At 35.9% G+C, this 18,889-nt stretch overlaps 1 protein-coding gene across 4 annotated transcripts in view; it reads right to left on the bottom strand.

Annotated features, from left to right (window-relative positions):
* STAM (signal transducing adaptor molecule) overlaps positions 1-18,889 on the bottom strand; it is a 72,441-nt gene that overhangs the window by 17,789 nt on the left and 35,763 nt on the right. For 3 of the 4 annotated variants that reach the window (XM_019035442.4, XM_063709919.1, XM_019035444.3), the window contains 6 exons: positions 13,392-13,467; positions 13,215-13,310; positions 9,958-10,104; positions 4,800-4,890; positions 2,867-3,059; positions 1,235-1,329 (listed from right to left, as the gene is read on the bottom strand). In XM_019035442.4, the coding sequence (XP_018890987.1) occupies positions 1,235-1,329; positions 2,867-3,059; positions 4,800-4,890; positions 9,958-10,104; positions 13,215-13,310; positions 13,392-13,467 (698 nt within the window). The remainder of the gene's footprint in view (positions 1-1,234; positions 1,330-2,866; positions 3,060-4,799; positions 4,891-9,957; positions 10,105-13,214; positions 13,311-13,391; positions 13,468-18,889) is intronic. The other variant, XM_055352245.1, reaches the window with a different exon arrangement.

Raw genomic sequence — 18,889 nt, 5'->3', positions numbered from 1 at the left:
TTTGCTGTTCAAGCCTTCTCTTGAAAGAGAAGTGAAGTATCTCTTTATTGTTAACATATATATTTCTGTATCATTTATTCTATAAATATGTAGTATGTATTATAAGACTCACTATTAGGAGCTGCTGGAAATAAAAAGATGACCAGGACAAAGATTTTTTTTTCTTAAAATTCTTATAAACTAAAAAACACCTAAGCATCTTGTGGTTTGTAATTTTCTTTGATCCCTTCTATCTAGCATTAAAAAACGATAATGAGATATTTTGCCAAATAACTGTAGCATATCAACATATATATATATAAGCTCTTTAAAAATTTTAAACATTTTATTACAAATACAAATCTTTCTAGATTTGAACATATTTTTCTGTTCTCCTAAATAGAGGGGAGATTATGACTTAAACTTTGCTTGATGACTAAACTCATCATTATGAAGATTCATTAAAGCACAATATTATGTAGAAATATAGTAAACTGTCTCTCACTACTTTGACCGACTATGTAGCTATGTCTCCTGAAACTGTTAAGCCTTCCACTAGTATCACTTTTTCTCCATGGCCCCACTTTCCAGTTTATTATCCTACTCAGCAGGGTTTGTAAATCAAACAAAAAACTTTTATATGATTAGTAAAAATGGCTCCTTCTGAATATCTGACATGTTGCTTGGAGAACACTGCTTTCAAGTCTGGGACTACACACTAGAGAAACGGTCCCAACCTTTGAACAAGAAAAATCCTCCCTGAGGTTATACTGTACTTGTCACACTGTAATCAACTGGTAAGAAAAATATATAATGTATAAATTCTGTAAGACTTCTTAATGAATTTGCATTTTTACAATGACCTCTACATAGATACATATGAAAAAGAAAAGTTAGGCCAGGTGCGATGGCTCACGCCTGTAATCCCACCACTTTGGGAGACTGAGGCGGGTGGATCACCTGAGGTCAGGAGTTCAAGACCAGCCTGGCCAACATGGTGAAACCCTGTCTCTACTAAAAATACATACACACACAAAAACAGCTGGACATGGCGGCGGGTGCCTGTAATCCCAGCTACTCAGGAGGCTGAGGCAGGAGAATCACCTGAACCCAGGAGGCGGAGGTTGCAGTGATCCGAGCTCGCACCACTGCACTCCAGCCTGGGAAACACTGCTCTAAAAAGTTCAGTTTACTCAACTTCCATTAAGAAAAGGATTAGAAAACATCATTTATTGGCAGGCTGGAAAATACTTACTCATTTCTGGTTCAGCAGTGAGATCTGCAGTCACAAAATTAGAAGGAAATAACCCTATGCCTTGATGGGTTTCACCTTTCCACCAGTTAGGATCACTATGACAAACAAAAAACAATGCTTTACCATAACAAATGTATTTATTTCTGTAAATCTTTATCTTTTGTAGTATTTAACTTACACTATTACAAAATTTGAATCTCACAATAACCCACTGAAAAAGCCAATGAATCTTCCTTTATTACAAAAGAAGAAGAAGCCTCAGAAAAGGTAAGAAGCTATTAAACACACGGTTGTTTATCTTCTTGACTGCCAATGCATGCTCTGCAGTTATGGACTCTCTCCCAAAAAAAGAGGCACCAATACGAAAAAATTGTCAGCTTCAGATGGTTCACAGGCTCCAGAGTAAGAAGTCTTTGTAATGAGCTATAAAGACAGGCTCTTATTTTCAGTCTCCATTCCTAAATCATTGCTCTTTCTAGTACACAGCAGCAAGGTTTTTTTTTTTCTCCCAACAGAACAAATATGAAAGATGACACTGTTCACAGTGCAAAACATTCGCAAAGAGTACACTCCTAGGTGTAAACTCTAGTATATGGAAAGCTAGCAAGCACTCAATACATGTTTTTGAAAGAACAGACGTAAGGTTTTGTGCAATTTCCAGCTAACCAGCTCAAACTTTATTTTCTTCCACTCAAAAAAAAAAAAAAAAAGTTAAAATATGTCTGAATGTTTGTGTCTTCCCAAAATTCACAGGTTGAAATCCTAACCCCCAAAGCAATGGTATCAGAAGGTGGGGCCTTTGGAAAGCGATTAAGTCATGAATGAGATTAGCGACCTTATAAAAGAGACCCCAGAGAGCTCATTTGCCCCTGCTGCCATGGGAGGACACAGCAAAATGACAGCCTTCTACAAACCAGAAAGTGGGCCTTCAACACACAGTCAATCTGTCTGTGAGAAATAAATTCCTGTTGTTTATAAACCAGTTAGTCTATGGTAGTTTGTTACGGCAGCCCAAATGGACTAAGGCAATAAGTAAGAGAGACACTACAGGAAGAACTTTAAATCAATTTGAACTGATTTTTAAAAAACGCCTGCAAATTTTAATACTTCATTATCAGTAACAAGCATCAGTAACAATTCATTTTCCAGTAAAACATCACAAAGCTATAGTAAAAAAATAAACTGATGCACTGTATCACCTCCTGAATAAATGTGTAATTCCATATAAAATAAATTTGTTCCATATGGATATACTGTTCTGTGTAAAAAAAACTCAATAGATTATATATTTCTTACAAATTCCATTAAGTACATATACATATTCAGTGTTTTTCTAAAACTGTAACCTTTTAAATAATGTAACCATCTATATTATTAGGTGGAACCAAAAATGAATAGATTAAACTAGGCCTCCAAAACAAATTATAAACTAAGTAATAAATAAGAAAAAAATTAAACAACAAAATAAGAATCCACCCAGTATAACACAAGCAAATCAGCCAACTGTCATACAGAGCAGCATCTGGGTCAATATTTATTATTGTATTTGGTAACTGCAATCAACAGGAATAATATGAAACACAGAAGCCATACACACTTTCGTACAAATTTTAAATGTAATATTAACATTACCTGTCATCAAGAACTGTAATAATTTCTCCAGCTTTAAAAGTAAGTTCATTGTCTTCAGCAGCTTCAAAGTCATATATAGCACGAACTTTTCGGCCTTCATGTTGGTGGTTAGTTAAGAGATTGGATGTGCTTGGATACAAAGTGGAAAGGGTGGTTGACTGCTGCCTTTGTTCCTTGAGAGACAACTCAATGGCTAGAAAACAATGAGTTTTTAAAGACCCAAAATGTTATTATATCCAACAATCTGAAGAAGTAGAAAAAGACATCAAGATAAAAGGTATTCTTCCTTCAATAGTATAGTTAGAAACTAGAACATATCCTGATATATTGAACAAAAATCATTTTGTCAGTTTATTTATTCATTCACAACTGAAAGTTTAAAAATAAATTAACAAAATTGGAACAGCATGATAACTCCTATTTTTACTGAACAAATACAATGTAAATTATTCTGGGTAATAAAAAATACAAACTCTTAGATCTACTTTTCTTTTTTAGCTGCAGATATTTTCCTTGACCTTTTTTTCAAAATAATCATCAAAATTGCCTGGAAAGTCAAGAATATCAAGCTTCACTGCAGACTTACTAAATCAAAGCCTTAAAGGCAATCTTGGAGAATCGAGATTTTATTGCTCCAAGGGTAATTCTTATCAGTCTAAAGACTCAACCTAACAAATCCTCCAAAATAGATCTCAAACGTGTCTCTATCTCCACCACTACTTCCCAAGTGCAGACCATCACCACATGTCACTCAGGCTCTGAAATGTAATATCAGTGCATTGATTATCCTGCTTTCAATTCAACACAGAACCCTTTCGGCTCTTCCGCTCTTGTTTTAGAGTAATAAAAGAAACAATATGAAAACGAAACTTTAAAGCTACTAAAAGTCAATACAGAAAACTATCTTTTAGGACCTTGAGGTAGGGAATAATATTTTTTAAAAGCCATTACGAAGTAAACATCATAATAAAAAAGCAAACAACTCTGGCCTTCTCAAAACTTAAAATTTCTACTTGATAAAATACACCATTATCAAATTTAAGGTCAAAAACCAGGAGTAGATACCTACAATAATTACAACAGATAACAAACTAATATTTCAAATAAAGACTTCTACATATCATAATTTTATTTAACAAAAGACAATTTACCCAAGAGAAAAACATAATGACCAGTGAATATACAAAAAAAGAACTCAGTCTCACTAGCAATCAAAAAAATAAAAATTAAAATAACAGGACATCATTTTAAACCTACCAGATTCACGAAAGTTAAACTCTTAAGACTACCAAGTGTTGTCAGATTAATAATAATAGCTTTCATACACTGCTAATGGAAAAGGAAATCATACAACCATTTAACAAAACTGAAGATATACCAATGCCATGATGCAACAATATTGCTTTTAGTCACACATAATAGAGATGGTCACATATATGTGCACAGAGAATATGTACAAGAATACTCACTGCAGCTTAATTTTAGTAAAAAAAAAAAAAAAATCAGAAATAATCCACAGGTCCATCAGTAGGAAGACAGAAAAATATGGTACACTCATTAGTACACTGGATATTATAGAACAGTTAATGGATATATCACACGAATAGATCTCAAACATAATGTTGCATGAGAAAAGCAAGTGGCAAATGGCACTTCCAGTGTACTATCTACAAAAAACAAATTTGTTAGACACAAAAAAGCACTTGATATTGTTTTTGGATACACGGTATAGTAAAAAACTGTCATAAAAACATAGACTGAAAGGATACATGTGACAGTAATTGCCTCTCAAGAGTAAAGGAAAGAATACTGAGGAGGGCAACAAAGTAGATTTCAGCTTTTGCTATAAAGTTCTATTTATTTTACCTTTAAATATCTCAGAGAAAAAATAAAGGCTTATGTTATTCCCACCATCAGGGACTTAAAAACGCACCTTTTGCTAAATCTTCTTCTTCTTTTTTGTTAGCCACAGTACCAGGATCCTTGGCTACAAGAGCTGGGCTTGCTTTTGCTTGTTCTGCAGCCTAACAAAAAAGAGGAACACAGTATTTGAGGGTTGTTATCAAATTCTCCTCCTCTTACCCACCCTAAGAATTTGCAAAACCTTTCTCATCAATCTAGCACAGATTTCTGAAAGAAGAAATCCAAACTGCAGCAGCTTCCACCTTAAAAGGGAGAGGGAAATGAATCAGAATTGCAAGACACAGAGAGCAACTGGACACTTAGAGGAGGCAGCCTAGGCACACCCTCCCAGGTTTGTGTCAAGAGGTTCAACTAAAAGCATATGGTACACAAGTCAGAGAAGACAGACTAGAGAAGATTTCAACGTGTTTTAAAAAACTCCAAAACCAGAAAAGAGGCTGGGAGACAGAAAGAGATAATTACTTTAAACATAAATAGTTAAAAAAAAAAACTGTAGTATCTATTAATAGTTAGATTTATCATTTCCTTTTGGATCAAGTGTCAGCATGTTATCTTAAGGAACTCAGATATATATATATATATAACGATATAAATGCTCAAAAATCCTGTTTTGTAAACCACATTACAAGTGGTTAATTCTGACAGTATATCACTGCCTCTATTAAATTGTGTAAATAAGGGAATACACAACAAACAAACATATAAATCAATTCACACTGCTGGAATTACAAGCTTCTAAAGCCTATGGGCTCTGTGGCCTCTCAGTTTTTGCATAGCATTCAAGGCAAATCAGAATTTAGCCTGTCTTACCAACCTCATTTCCAACCATTCTGCCAGTTACCAGAAACTACTAGCAGTTCCTGAGCAGTCTCTATACCGGTACTTTACAGGTCTCACACTCATTTACTTCTACTTACAACGTTCTCCCCCTATGGCTCCTTTGCTCCGTTCACTTTTTCCCTTTTGAGTTTGAACACATCAGTCAGTAATCAGCTAAAATATCACTGTCAATGAAGCATCCCTAAACCTGTTAATTACACATTCTCTTGTTTGTTCTTATGATAACACCTTTAAACAAGGTACTGTGATATGAGTGGTTAAGAATGTAAGTTGTGCAGTCAGACAGACATGAGTTCAAATCCCACATCTACCACTTTCCAGCTGGATGACACTGGGCAAATTAGCCTCTTGGTGCCTCAAATTCCTCATCAATAAAATGACTACGATAATAGCACCTACACCTCATGGGCACCTCACAGCCTATTTAAAGTATTAAATTAACACATGTGATTCCAAAATCAGATCAGATGGGCTCATTCAGGGTTTAAAACAAAAAGTATGTAACATTACCTCCGGGGCTTATAACGTATGTAGAGGTAATACACATGACAACTACAGTGTAAATAGACCTCTACAGACGCAAAGTTGCTATATTTTACATCAAATATTAACTCAAAGTAGATCATGAAAAGTTATGAATGTATATTGTCATTCCCAGGGCAAACAATTTAAAAATGAAATTCTAAAACACATTCAAATTGCCACATGTACAGCACTTAGAACACTGACTGGAACATTGTAACAGGCAATAATCTCAGCTTCTGTTATAATTGTCTGATTACATGTCTGTCTCCACAACCAGACTGTATGTTCCCTGAGGGAATGTGCCTATATATTACAAGCAATCAATCAATGTTTGTTGAGGGTATGAAAGGAAAAATATTCAACATTATAATAAAATACAGTTCTACATTCCTCACTTACTGGATTTCGTATTGTCAAACAAATGCGCAGGCATTTATTTATTTATTTATTTATGAGACAGAGTCTCGCTCTGTCGCCCAGGCTGGAGTACAGTGACGAGATCTTGGCTCACTGCAAGCTCCGCCTCCCGGGTTCACACCATTCTCCTGCCTCAGCCTCCTGAGTAGCTGGGACTACAGGCACCTGCCACTACGCCTGGCTAATTTTTTGTATTTTTAGTAGAGACGGGTTTTCACCATGTTAGCCAGGATGGTCTCAATCTCCTGACCTCATGACCCACCCGCCTCGGCCTCCCAAAGTGCTAGGATTACAGGCGTGAGCCACCGCGCCTGGCCAGGCATTTATTTTTAGAAGAGCTGAGAAGAAAAAAATTTTTTGGTGTTCACGGAATACAACTTTAAACACTCTCAATTCTGACCTATCTCTAGTTGCAATTTTCTTTAGATAATGTTTTAATTATCAGACACTTCTGAAAACTACAGGTATGCCTGGTCAGAAATAAGTTTTACGGTTTATATAAATTTTTGTTCACAATTTGGCAAACTTCACAATTAGATAGATTTGAACTTTTATGGTGTGTGAAGAAATCTCTACCAGTAGAGAAGTGCAGAAATAAGCTATGTGAAGCCACATGTTTCTGAACTGCACTTTTTATTCAAAGTTCCTTTCTATCATCAGGTTCTAAATGTAACAATAACACTTGTCTTATTAAGCAGCCAACTACGGTAGCGGTGCTGCTAGCCTACTTCTATCTTTACATCAAAAGTTAGTGCTAACAGAACTGCATCATTATGAGTCAGGTGACTTTATCACTTTTCTTAATATTTTTACATTATTTTCTTCTGTACTCAGATGAAAAAAATATACTTAGAAAAATATATCTTCAGAGGTTTTTGTTAAGTATGCCCTAACAAAAATCTAGTCTGATGAAAACACAGTAATAACTTAAGTAACTAAGTGGCTTTAAAATCTACAGGGAGTTCTGCAGTTGAACTTAGATGATTTATTTTTTTCATTTAATGTGAAGCTCTTTACACGTAGGGTTTCTAATAAGCTTTTCAGAAACCACTAAAAAAATCATTCTACCTCATCATATTTTACTTTATATATATTTCTTGTAGGTGAAATATAGCCACTATGACAAGATCAGCTGTTACATACTTCATAACATCTAGATCAAAGGATGAAAATTAAGTCCTATCTTTACTCTTGCTCTTCTATGTCCTGAATTTCTTGAATAAGAGAATAAGCTAGTTTCTCTACCAATCAAGACATAATGCTCTTGCCAGCATTCACTCCACTGGAAGCCTGGTCTAGACAGACACATATTCACTAACCTCTCTATCAAAGAAGGCAGACTCGAGCAGTGAAAAGAACTGAGAATCAGCATGCCTGTGTTCTAGTTCCAGCTGTCAACTATGAGCTGTGTCCCTGGGCAAGTCACTTAACCATTCTGAGTCTGTTTCCTCATCTGTAAAAATGAGCGGATTAGATTAGAGGCTCCCTAAAACTGTTTCCGTGGCTAAGATTCTAGATTAACCAAACAAGGGTACATATGGCACAATCATTAATTCTTCCTTTTCTTACAAGAGTAAGTCCCTTTGTGGACTGAAACGCAGTTTTCACTTGCACTGAAGGCTGTCCTCTAGAGCAGCAGTGCTTCTCAGACCTCAACGTGCATATAAATCCTCTGAAGATCTTGTTAAAATGGAGATAATGAACCCATAGGTCTGGAGTGGGTTCAACCATGCTGCATTTCTAACAAGCCTCCAGGTAATGCCAGTGATGCTGGTCAAACCAAGTTTTGAGTTAACAAGAACCAAAGACTCTAGATATTTAGTGGGCTTGCATTTTCTCTACCTATTCTAGGTGGGTTCTCTGCAGTGAGTCTACTCTTTGATAAATAAACATTGTTTCTGTTGTCAAGGAATGTATAATGTCTTGCATTATTCTGTTTAAGATTTTTCCTTAATTATACAGATTCTAGAAACTATACTGAGTAGTAAAAACCAGCTATCAGTTATGAATGAATGAATTTTCAAAGACTTAATTTATCATTGTAAAGCCAATCATAAACCAAAATTTTTTTAAGAAGAAAAATGTCCTTTGCTTCCTTCCTCTCCCAGATACATTTTTGAGTCTTCACATCTCAAGAGTGCTCAGATAAACTGGAAATGCCTTGGGAAGAAAGCACATGTAGGTCTGGATGAATGTAGATAAGCTACATGACTCCCTGAAGTGGTCAAAACATAAGCCCTCCACACTCACAGATTGCTGTTCATGGTTTCACATCGCTCATTACAGTCTGTCCCAGTCAATAAACTGGGGAAAGACAGTGTAGTAAATCAGCACGTATTTTAAGCCTCTTGATTAGTTGGGCATCCTAAAGGAAGGTTACCCAAAATAGAAACAGGAATAAAAAAGACATTTCTTGTTTTTTTTTCTACATGACATAAATTAGAGACTGAATTTTTTTGGCACAAGGGTGGACAGGAGAGCAAAGTTAAGCTATTTAGCCATATCCACTGGGGAAACGAAGACTTATGTACTGGTCGGCTCTTACTAAGGAGAAAATGCTTCAGGTGCTTCTCTTCCCATTTACCCCTTCTAAAGTCCTCTCATTGTTAATAGAGGAATTCATAAATTTCCTCAACAAAAGAATCTCTCAAGTCATCCCTAACTTTTAAGGATATCCTGATTTCTGAGCTATCATTCTTTGTAGAAAATTATAGCATTAAGAGCATTTAAAAAGATAGTGTTACCTAATTAATAAAGCTATTTTGTGTATATTATTAAAACTGTACTGGCTGGGCCTGGTGGCTCACACCTGTAATCCTAGCACTTTGGGAGGCCGAGGCGGGCAGAACACCTGAGGTCAGGAGTCCGAAACCAGCCTGGCCAACATGGTGAAACCCACCTCTATCTATTTAAAAAAAAAAAAAAATTTCCGGGTCTGGCTGCACGTGCCTGTAGTCCCAGCTACTCAGGAGGCTGCGGCAGGAGAATCACCTGAACCCAGGAGGCAGAGGTGGCAGTGAGCCGAGATCACGCCACTGTACTCTATCCAGGGCGACAAACAAAGACTCCATCTCAAAAACAAACAAACAAAAACTATACCAAAAAATTTCAAAAACTGCAAAATGTTAAACCAATTCATTTATAAAGAAGTAGAGAGGTTAGAGCACATTAATATTCCATTATAATACTTTTCTGGCACCTCTGAATGCCAGAAAACTAGTATTACTAACTAGCAATACAACTAGTTACTAATACAATTAGCATTAATAACGAAAACTCCTCTGAAGTAGTAAAAATTACCTGGGAATGAAGAAAAAAATTCAAATAAATATAGCTATTTAAGAGAAACAAACTGTAGCACACACACAACTTCATTCCCAAAATACCTGAGAGCCAATAGCTGGGAACGTAACTCCTTGTTCCTTAAGGTTCTTAATCATTGCTGATATTAGACTAAGCTGTGGATCATTCTTAAATTCATCTGTCCATTCAACCATAAGAGCCTTTAATTTTTCACATACTTTAGGATGACCCTGTAAAATAGAAAAAGAAATAAAAGAGCACCAATTTCCTAGCCAATGATTTAATACAGACATTTTAAATAGTAACGTTATTAAGTGATGTTTTTTGAATCACAAGTTATGCATAGCTATAGAAAAATAAGAAAATATAGTTATTCGAAATAAAACTAATGTTCACACTATGAAAAAACCCATCATATATATCTCACTTCAAATTAAAGCATTAAATAGGTAATAAGATTTTGGAGATCTGAAAGGACTTTTCAGAATATTTTGCAACGAAGCAAGGTTTGTACATCAGTAAGACAGGAAAAGTGTCTGCTTTTTGCAAAGCAATAAAAAAGTGGGAAGGAGAGAATAAATGATACAGTTCCTTTATTCCAAATTCCTGACTTCTTAATGTTCATGACTATGCATTTTTTCCATGATGCTTAATTATCTGGGGCATAGTTTGAGGTACACTGCATGTTAATCATTTTGAAAATTTAATTTCTTCAAAATAACATAACTGTTTTTTTCTTTTCTTTTTTTTTTTTTTTTTTTTTTTGTTTGTTTTTTTGAGACAGAGTCTCACCCTGTGGCAGAGGCCGGACTGCAGTGGCTCGATCTCAGCACACTGCAACCTCCGCCTCCCAGAGGGGGGTGGGGGATGGGGTTCAAGCGATTCTCTTGTGTCAACCTCCCGAGTAGGATTACAGGCGCACACCACCATGTCCAGCTAATTTTTGTACTTTTAGTAGACGCGGGGTTTCACCATGTTGGCCAGGCTGGTCTTGAACTCCTGACCCCAACTGATTCGCCCGCCTCAGCCTCCCAAAGTGCTGCGATTACAGGCATGAGCCACCGTGCCCAGCCCAAAATAACATAACTCTTTATGGTTGATGTATAACAAAGATTCAAGTTAGTCTAAGGCAGGTGTGCAGGGCATTATTCTTCTGTATTAAAGAAAGAGATAAATGTAGTGAGTTTTCAAAATAAATTATTTTACTCATTGCTTATTAAGGAAAAAAACCTGGCCAGTTCATTAAAATACTGATGTATCTTCATAGCGGCAATAATTTGAAGTCTTACTATTTGATGTAATAGATATAAAGAAACCTTCACAGATACCAGAGAAGAAATAACTCCTCTATGAAATGTCATGAATGTATTTCAAATCAATGCTTACTAAATAACTGGCAAAAGCTTTTAAAAATGGAGAAGGTTAGACTTTTAGATTACTCTATTAGAAGAAAAAAAATTCTTCCTAAGTGCACATGTAATCTGTATTTTGGTCAAGGAGCATATAATGGATTTGTAAACGCTTTATTGAGACTATACATGAACTTAATTTGTTTAATAAAAGGAAATTTTTTAAAAGGGCAGGATGTTGGCTGGGCGTGGTGGCTCATGCCTGTAATCCCAGCACTTTGGAAGGCCAAGGTGGGCAATCACAAGGTCAGGAGTTCGAGACCAGGCTGACCATCCCCATGGTGAAACCCCGTCTCTGCTAACACTACAAAAACCAGCCAGGCGTGGTGGCGCATCCCTGTAATCCCAGCTACTCAGGAGGCTGAGGCAGGAGAATCACTTGAACCCGGGAGGCAGAGGCTGCAGTCAGCTGAGATCACGCCACTGTACTCCAGCCTGGGTGACAAAGAGAGACACTGTCTCAAAAAAAAAAAAAAAAAGGCGGGATGTTATTAAGTACAAAACCAATATGTTCACTGTAAAACATTCAGAAAATAAAGAGAAGTCCTCTTGCCTATAGGTAGTCATTTTTGGAAATGGCTGCTTGCACTATTATACATAGGTAAGTATACCACATTTTTCACCTACATTACAAAAAACATGGTATTAGAATCTCTTCATAAACAGTTGTAATCTCGATGGACATTCAGGACATTAAAAGACAATGTTTATTAATTAGTAGAAAATAAATATTAACTGCATAAAGCAGGAAAGGGAAAGAATTATCATTTAACCATGATGTTCGAAAAGTACAGAATTTTATATTCTTACTATATTTCCATACTGCTATTTTTCTACTGTAACCTGGAACTACTCATTTTTCCCAAAAACATGAGGCATTTTCCCTCTTAACATACAAAAACTTTTTCTTGATTTACAGTACTCCCCCTAAAAAGGCCAAAAATAATTACTTTTAGAACGCACAAATTTTTACTGGGGAAACTCACATATTACTAATTGAAAATTGAAACATTTCTTGAACTGTGTGACTGGAATTCTACAGTTGAGTGGGCAGTTGTAGGGTCCCCAGTTCTCCCTGCTTTCTTTCTGTGTCCCAATAGAAAAACAGAGTGCCTTGTCCCGCTCTGTGACCTAGCCAGCTGCATGTTTTCCACCATAGGTTTGGACCCAAACTGGGGCCTTGAACATTCTCAGGCACTGATAAAGTTGTTCAGGTTGTGGCCCAAAACACTAAAAGATCAAGTATGTTGCTAAACACATAGAAACCAGCCCCAACCCTGAGCCAAATTCCTTAAACCCTCCTATAAACTGCAGCCCTCCTATGTAAGTTCCCCTAATAAATGCTTTAGACTGATCACCCTGGCATTTAGTGCCTCTTTTTTTGGACTCTCATCTGGCCCTATCTGGAACAGTTTGGGGCAGTCCCTTGTGGAAACTCCCCCGCCACCACTTTTGAGGCAACTCCAGCTGTGGGTTCAGCCAGTAAGAACAGCAGTATAGTATTAAAATCCTGTGATGGCCAGGAAGCAGCCTTATTGATAAAGATAAAAACTCAACAGTGCCATAGACTTTTTGCAGTGTTTCTGAAAGGTTTTCCATTAGGAAAATACCTTGTGCCTACAAAAACAGTACGTACAATAGACTGATATTATTTAATTAGATATAGAAATACCTGTTTTCTTATCAGATCAAAGTATGATGGAAAAGAACAGGTTAAAAATACTCTAATATGGCTCGAAAAAACTAACTCAAAGTTACATGAATCCGCAGTCTCTTCAACAAAACATAATATTTATTTATATACTGGATAGACAGAGCCTAGAAAGGATTTCTTAAAAAGAAATAGAATAGTCCTCTGTGAAGATTTAAACAATAAAATATGTGAAGAAAGAAGACTGCCTTAATTAATTTCTGGAAATAATGCTCCTTACCTTATTTAATACGTTGCTTACTTCACTAGCAAAATCTCTTGAACATACTTCTAAATGAAAAATTTTGCCACAGTTTGATACACATGCTCCTAGAAGCTAAAAGCACAAAATCAGAAGTTAAAGGGGCTCAATTGTGGCAGGTAATTTTGTGGTACAGGTTAAAACGAAACCACTCACAGTCAAAGCCTGCATAGCAACGTGAGGATCTTTGTGGTTCACTCTTCTCATAATAGACCGAAGACAATCCTTAGGTCTAAAAAAATGAGAAAAGTAAAAATTACTTAATAATACATCTAGCTTCCCCCTGCCCCTTAACTATTATAGACAAAAGACTACGATAAAAAGGGAGACTATGATAAAGTAGGGAAATTTAATTTTTATTAATAACACGGTTGAAAAACTGTAAACTAGTTCCTTTAAATTTTTCAAACAAAATTAACAGGCTCTCTTATTAGTAATCGTAGATGAGGCATTTCAGGCTAATTCTGGGTAGGGAAAAAAAAAGGTTTGAAAATAAAATGGTAGGCCATGACTTCCACTTCCAGCCAGGGTGGAAAAACAGACCAGACTTACACTCCCGTTGTAAACAATTAGAAAACTGGAAAAATAGATTTAAAATACACACCGAGGTTAACTTTTTAAAGACATGAGGCCACAGGCAGTACTGAATGATAATCTCCAAGAAGGAAAATGAATTAGATAAGCCAGAAGTTTGCCTCAACTTTCTGCCTAGAGGCACTTTCCAAGTATCAGTGAAGACCTTCTGAAAAACCCACGCATGCACAGGTGAAAAACTCCATGAAACTGGTCAAAAAGTGACCGAGGGCGATATGCTAAAGAGATCCAACGCTCACACAGTTGTCAGAGATGAGGCCACAGTGAAGCATCTATTGAAAATCCAGAGGATTCAGTGGATATACAGGGGAGTTTAGACCCTAGCAATGCAGCTCAACCATACCTACATACTGCCTAACAACATAAGCCACAGACAAATGTAACCACTTCCGAAAAAATAAAGTCCAATACTCCTTAACAGGAATACAACACCTGATGCTCAACAATGTAAAATTCAAAATACTAAGCATTCAATAAAATGATATGAAGACATGATATGAAGAAGAAAACTACCATACACAACTAGCAGAAAATTCAGTCAACTGAGAATGCAGAAATAACAAAGATGATGAAATTAGCAATCAAGGACTTTATATAAGCTATTATAAGCATGCTGGAAATGATCCACATAATGACGAAGAAATATATTAAAAAGGGCCCAGATAAAAGTCTAGAGACAAAAAAAATGTAAAATTAAAAAGTGGATGGAATTAATCAGGTAAGAATGAAAGATCAGTAAATTTGAAAATATACTGAAAGTATCCAAACTGAAGTACAGAGAGAAAAAGAATGAAAAAATTTAACACAGAGCCACCACTACAAATATTTTTAAGAGAGAAATGAAAATAAAATAGCTTGGGTGCAGCAGCTCACACCTATAATCCCAGCATTTTGGGAGGCCGAGGCGGGCAGATGGCTTGAGTCCGGAAGTTCGGGACCAGCCTGGGCAACACTGTGAAACCCTATCTCTACAAAAAATAATACAAAAATTAGCCAGAAATGGTCCCAGCTCCTAGGGGTGCAGTGAATGGCCTGAGGTGGGAGGTTCACTTGAGCCCCAGAGGTCGGGGATGCAGTGAGCTGTGATGGCACCACCGTACTCCATCCTGAGAGATAGAGTGAGACCCTGTCTCAAAAAAAAGTTTTAAATCAAAAAAATAAAACCATAAAAACCATTTGATTGATACACAAAAGACAGAAAGAGAAAAAAGAAGAAACATAACCAATCATCTAGGAAAATGGCAGATTAAGATTGTAATCCAACTACACTTTTATCTATTCACTACCATTAGCAGTTTTCATAACAAGAAATACTAACAGGGATAAAGAGAGACAGTACATAATAATAAAACGGTTAAGTCCCCCAAGAAAACATAATTCTAAATGTGCATGAACACAAAAATAGAACTTCAAAATATATAAAGGAAACATCGATAGAGCCGAAAGGAAAAACAGACAAATCTACTGGAAACTTCACCATGCCTCCTCAATGACTTGATAACACAAGAAAAAAAAGTACTGATATGGAATACCTGAATGACACTATCATGAAACTTGACCTGACTGGCATTACACAACAATCCACCCACCCATGGCATTATACGCATTTTTTTTCATGTGCATGGAAAATTCAACAAAATGGACTACATTCTGTCCTATAAAACAAATACTGATAAATTTAAAAGGACTAAAGTCATACAAAGTACATTCTTTGACCATAACAAAATTAAACTACAAATTGATAACAAAATGATAGCATAAAAATACCCAAATATTTGGAAATCAAATAACAAATATCTAAGGCTTACAACAAATGAAATCACAGAACCATAATTTCCCTTAAGGACACGAAAATGAAAGCATACTATCCAGTACTCTTTATAAGAATGTTCACAGAGGCTCTGTTCAGAGTCAAAACCTGGATACAATCCAAATGCCCATCAACAGATGAATGGATAAATTGTAATATATTAACACAATGTAATACCTCTTCCCCAAGAAACAGGAATATTGATACATACAAAAATTTGAATTCATCTTAGAAACACATTTAGTGCTAGACACAGGAGTACTGACAATACCATTTCATTTTATGAAATTCTAGAAAAGGAAATTTAATCTATAGTGACAATGCATATTAGTAATTGCATAAGGTGGAAGGAACTTTTGGAAGTGATTAAATGCTATCTTGGTTGGGGTGATACTTATATAGGTGTATATATTTGTCAAAACTCATCAAACTATCAAACCATACACGTACAAGGGATGCTCTTTGTTGTAGATAAATCACAGGTCAGTAAAAACAGATCTATTTAAATGACAGGCCAAGAATGCAGCAAACATGCATTTCATGGGGATGCTTTATGGTAATTAATGATAATAGTAAAGCAGAGTAACCATTCATATAACCTACGAAACATCATGTGCTTAGGCTCTCAAAAATTATATAATAAGCAAAGGACTCATTCAGTGTTCAAAACATTCACAGCAAACCAAGTCCTCCATTTACTGAAGTTCAGTTCCTTGCCCATGATGCCAGTCACCAGGCAGTAATAGGCACTAACAAGATTCATACCTGTCACTTAAACATGCTATGTTCTGGACACAGATATGCCTCCCAATAAATTCAGATAACATAAACAGGGAGCTCTTTATATAAGTCAAAAGGATAGCCTCAAAATATTAAATCATCAGATTAAAATGACATATATTTTCCTCTAATAACACAATACATTATCAACATCTATAAATTATTTGAACTAGAAATAATACAATATATTATTCTCAAGGGCATATGGATATTACACATGATAAACAATGTTAAGCCATAAAACAAGTCTCTACAGATTTAAAACGATAAAAATCATAGAAAGCATGTTCTCCAAAGACAGCAGAATAAAATCTGAAAGAACAAAGAAATATAGAACATTAAAATATGTGAAAATCAACATCCTCCTAAATAGCCAATGGGTCAAAGAAAAAAATCACAGGGGAAATTAGAAAATACTTTGAGATTAATGAAAAGGAAAACATAACCCAAGAAAACATAAGGGTGTAGTAAAACGGTGAGAAGTTAATTTATACCTATAAGCACCTACATTAAAAAAAAAAAAAAAAAGACGATCTCAATACCACCTCACACCCATCAGGATGGCTACTATAAAGAAAAACAGAAAAAATGATAAGTGTTGACAAAGATGTGGAGAAATTGAAACACTTGTGCACTGTTGGTGGGAATGTAAAACGCTACAGGTGCTGTGTAAAACAGTATACTGGTTCCTCGAATAATTAAAAATGGAATTACCATATGCTCCAGCAATTCCACTTCCAGGTATATACCCCAAAGCACTGAAAGCAGGCAGGGTCTGGAGAAGATAGTGGTATACCTGTGTTCATAGCAGCATTATTCACAATAGCTAAAAGGCAGAAGCAACCCAAGTGTCCACAGACACATAAATGGATAAGCAAAATGTGGTACATACATACATGGAATACTATCCAGCCTTTATAAAAAGGAAATTCTGACATATGCTATAACAGGGATGAACTTTAAAGCCATTATGCTAAGTGAAATAAGCTGGTCACAACAGGACAAATGCTGTATGATGCCCCTTAGATGAGGTACTAAGAGTAGTCAAAATCAAGGCCGGGCACAGTGGCTTGCACCTATAATTCCAGCACTTTGGGAGATGAAGGTGGAAGGATTGCGCCAGCCAAGGAGTGTGAGACCAGCCTGGGCAACATAGTGGGACTCTGTCTCTACAAGAAATTTTTAAAATTAGCCGGGCATGATGGCACACACTTGTAGTCCCAGCTATTCGAGAGGCTGAGGTGGAAGGATCACTTGCTGCAGTGAGCCATGATTGTGCCACTGAACTCCAGCCTGGGTGACAGAGTAAGACCATATCTCCAAAAAAAGAGAAAAAAAAAAAGAGTAGTCGAAATCACAGACAGAAAGTAGAATGGTGGTTGCCAAGGGGCCTGGGGAGCAGCGAATGGGGAGTTACTATTTAATTGTTTAATGGGTATACAGTTTCAGTTTTAAAGAGTTGTGGAGGTAGATGGGGACTACAGTTCACAACATTATGCAGGTATTTAATACCATTAAGATGGTAAATTTTATGCTATGTTTATTTTGCTACAATCTAAAGAATTGGGGAAAAAGATCTCAAATCAATAACCTAAGATTATACCTTAAGAAATGAGGAAAAAGAGCAAGTAAACCCAAAGCAAGCAAAGCAGAAGGAGGGAAACAATAAAGAGAGGCAATAAATGAAACAGACAACAGAAACACAATCGAGAAAAGCCAATGAACACAAGTTTTTTTTTTAAAGGATCAACAAAACTGAAAAACCTTTGGTTAGACTGGCCAAGAAAGAAAGGTGACTCAATTTATTAGAATCAAAAAACAAAGAGGGAACATTACTCTCAACCTCACTGAAATAAAAAGGATTTTAAAAGACACTATGAACAACTTTATGCCAACAAATTGGATAACCTAGTTAAAATGGACAAATTCCTACAAAGACAGGAAACTACTGAAACTAACTCTATGATATGCTTAGGTGTTGAAAGAAAAAAAGAAAAAAGAAAAGAAACTGACTTAAGAAGAAACAGAAAATCTGAATAGACCTATGTAACAAGTAAAAAGACTAAATTACTGATTGAGAAAACTTCCCACGAAGAAAATCTCAGAAACAGAAAGCTTCACTGGTGAATTCTATCAAATGTTTAAAAATTAACATCAACTCTTCATTTAAAAAAAAAAAACATACAAATTAAACATCAAAATTAAAAGTTTTTGTGCATTAAGGGATACCATCAATAAAGAAAAGTCAACCCACAGAATGGGAGAAAATATTTCCAAATCATACATATGACAAGGGATTAACAGCCAGCATATATAAAGAACTCCTACATCTCAACAACAAACAACAACCCAATTCAAAACTGGGCAAAGGACTTGAATAGACATTTCTCCAAGTAAGATACACAAAGGGCCAATAAGCACATAACAAATGCTCAACATCACTAGTCATTAGGGAGATGCAAATCAAAAC

Source organism: Gorilla gorilla, chromosome 8, assembly GCF_029281585.2.
Source record: "Gorilla gorilla gorilla isolate KB3781 chromosome 8, NHGRI_mGorGor1-v2.1_pri, whole genome shotgun sequence".
NCBI lineage: Eukaryota > Metazoa > Chordata > Mammalia > Primates > Hominidae > Gorilla > Gorilla gorilla.
Note: the sequence above shows the minus strand (reverse complement) of the source record. Positions and strands in the feature narration are given on the sequence as shown.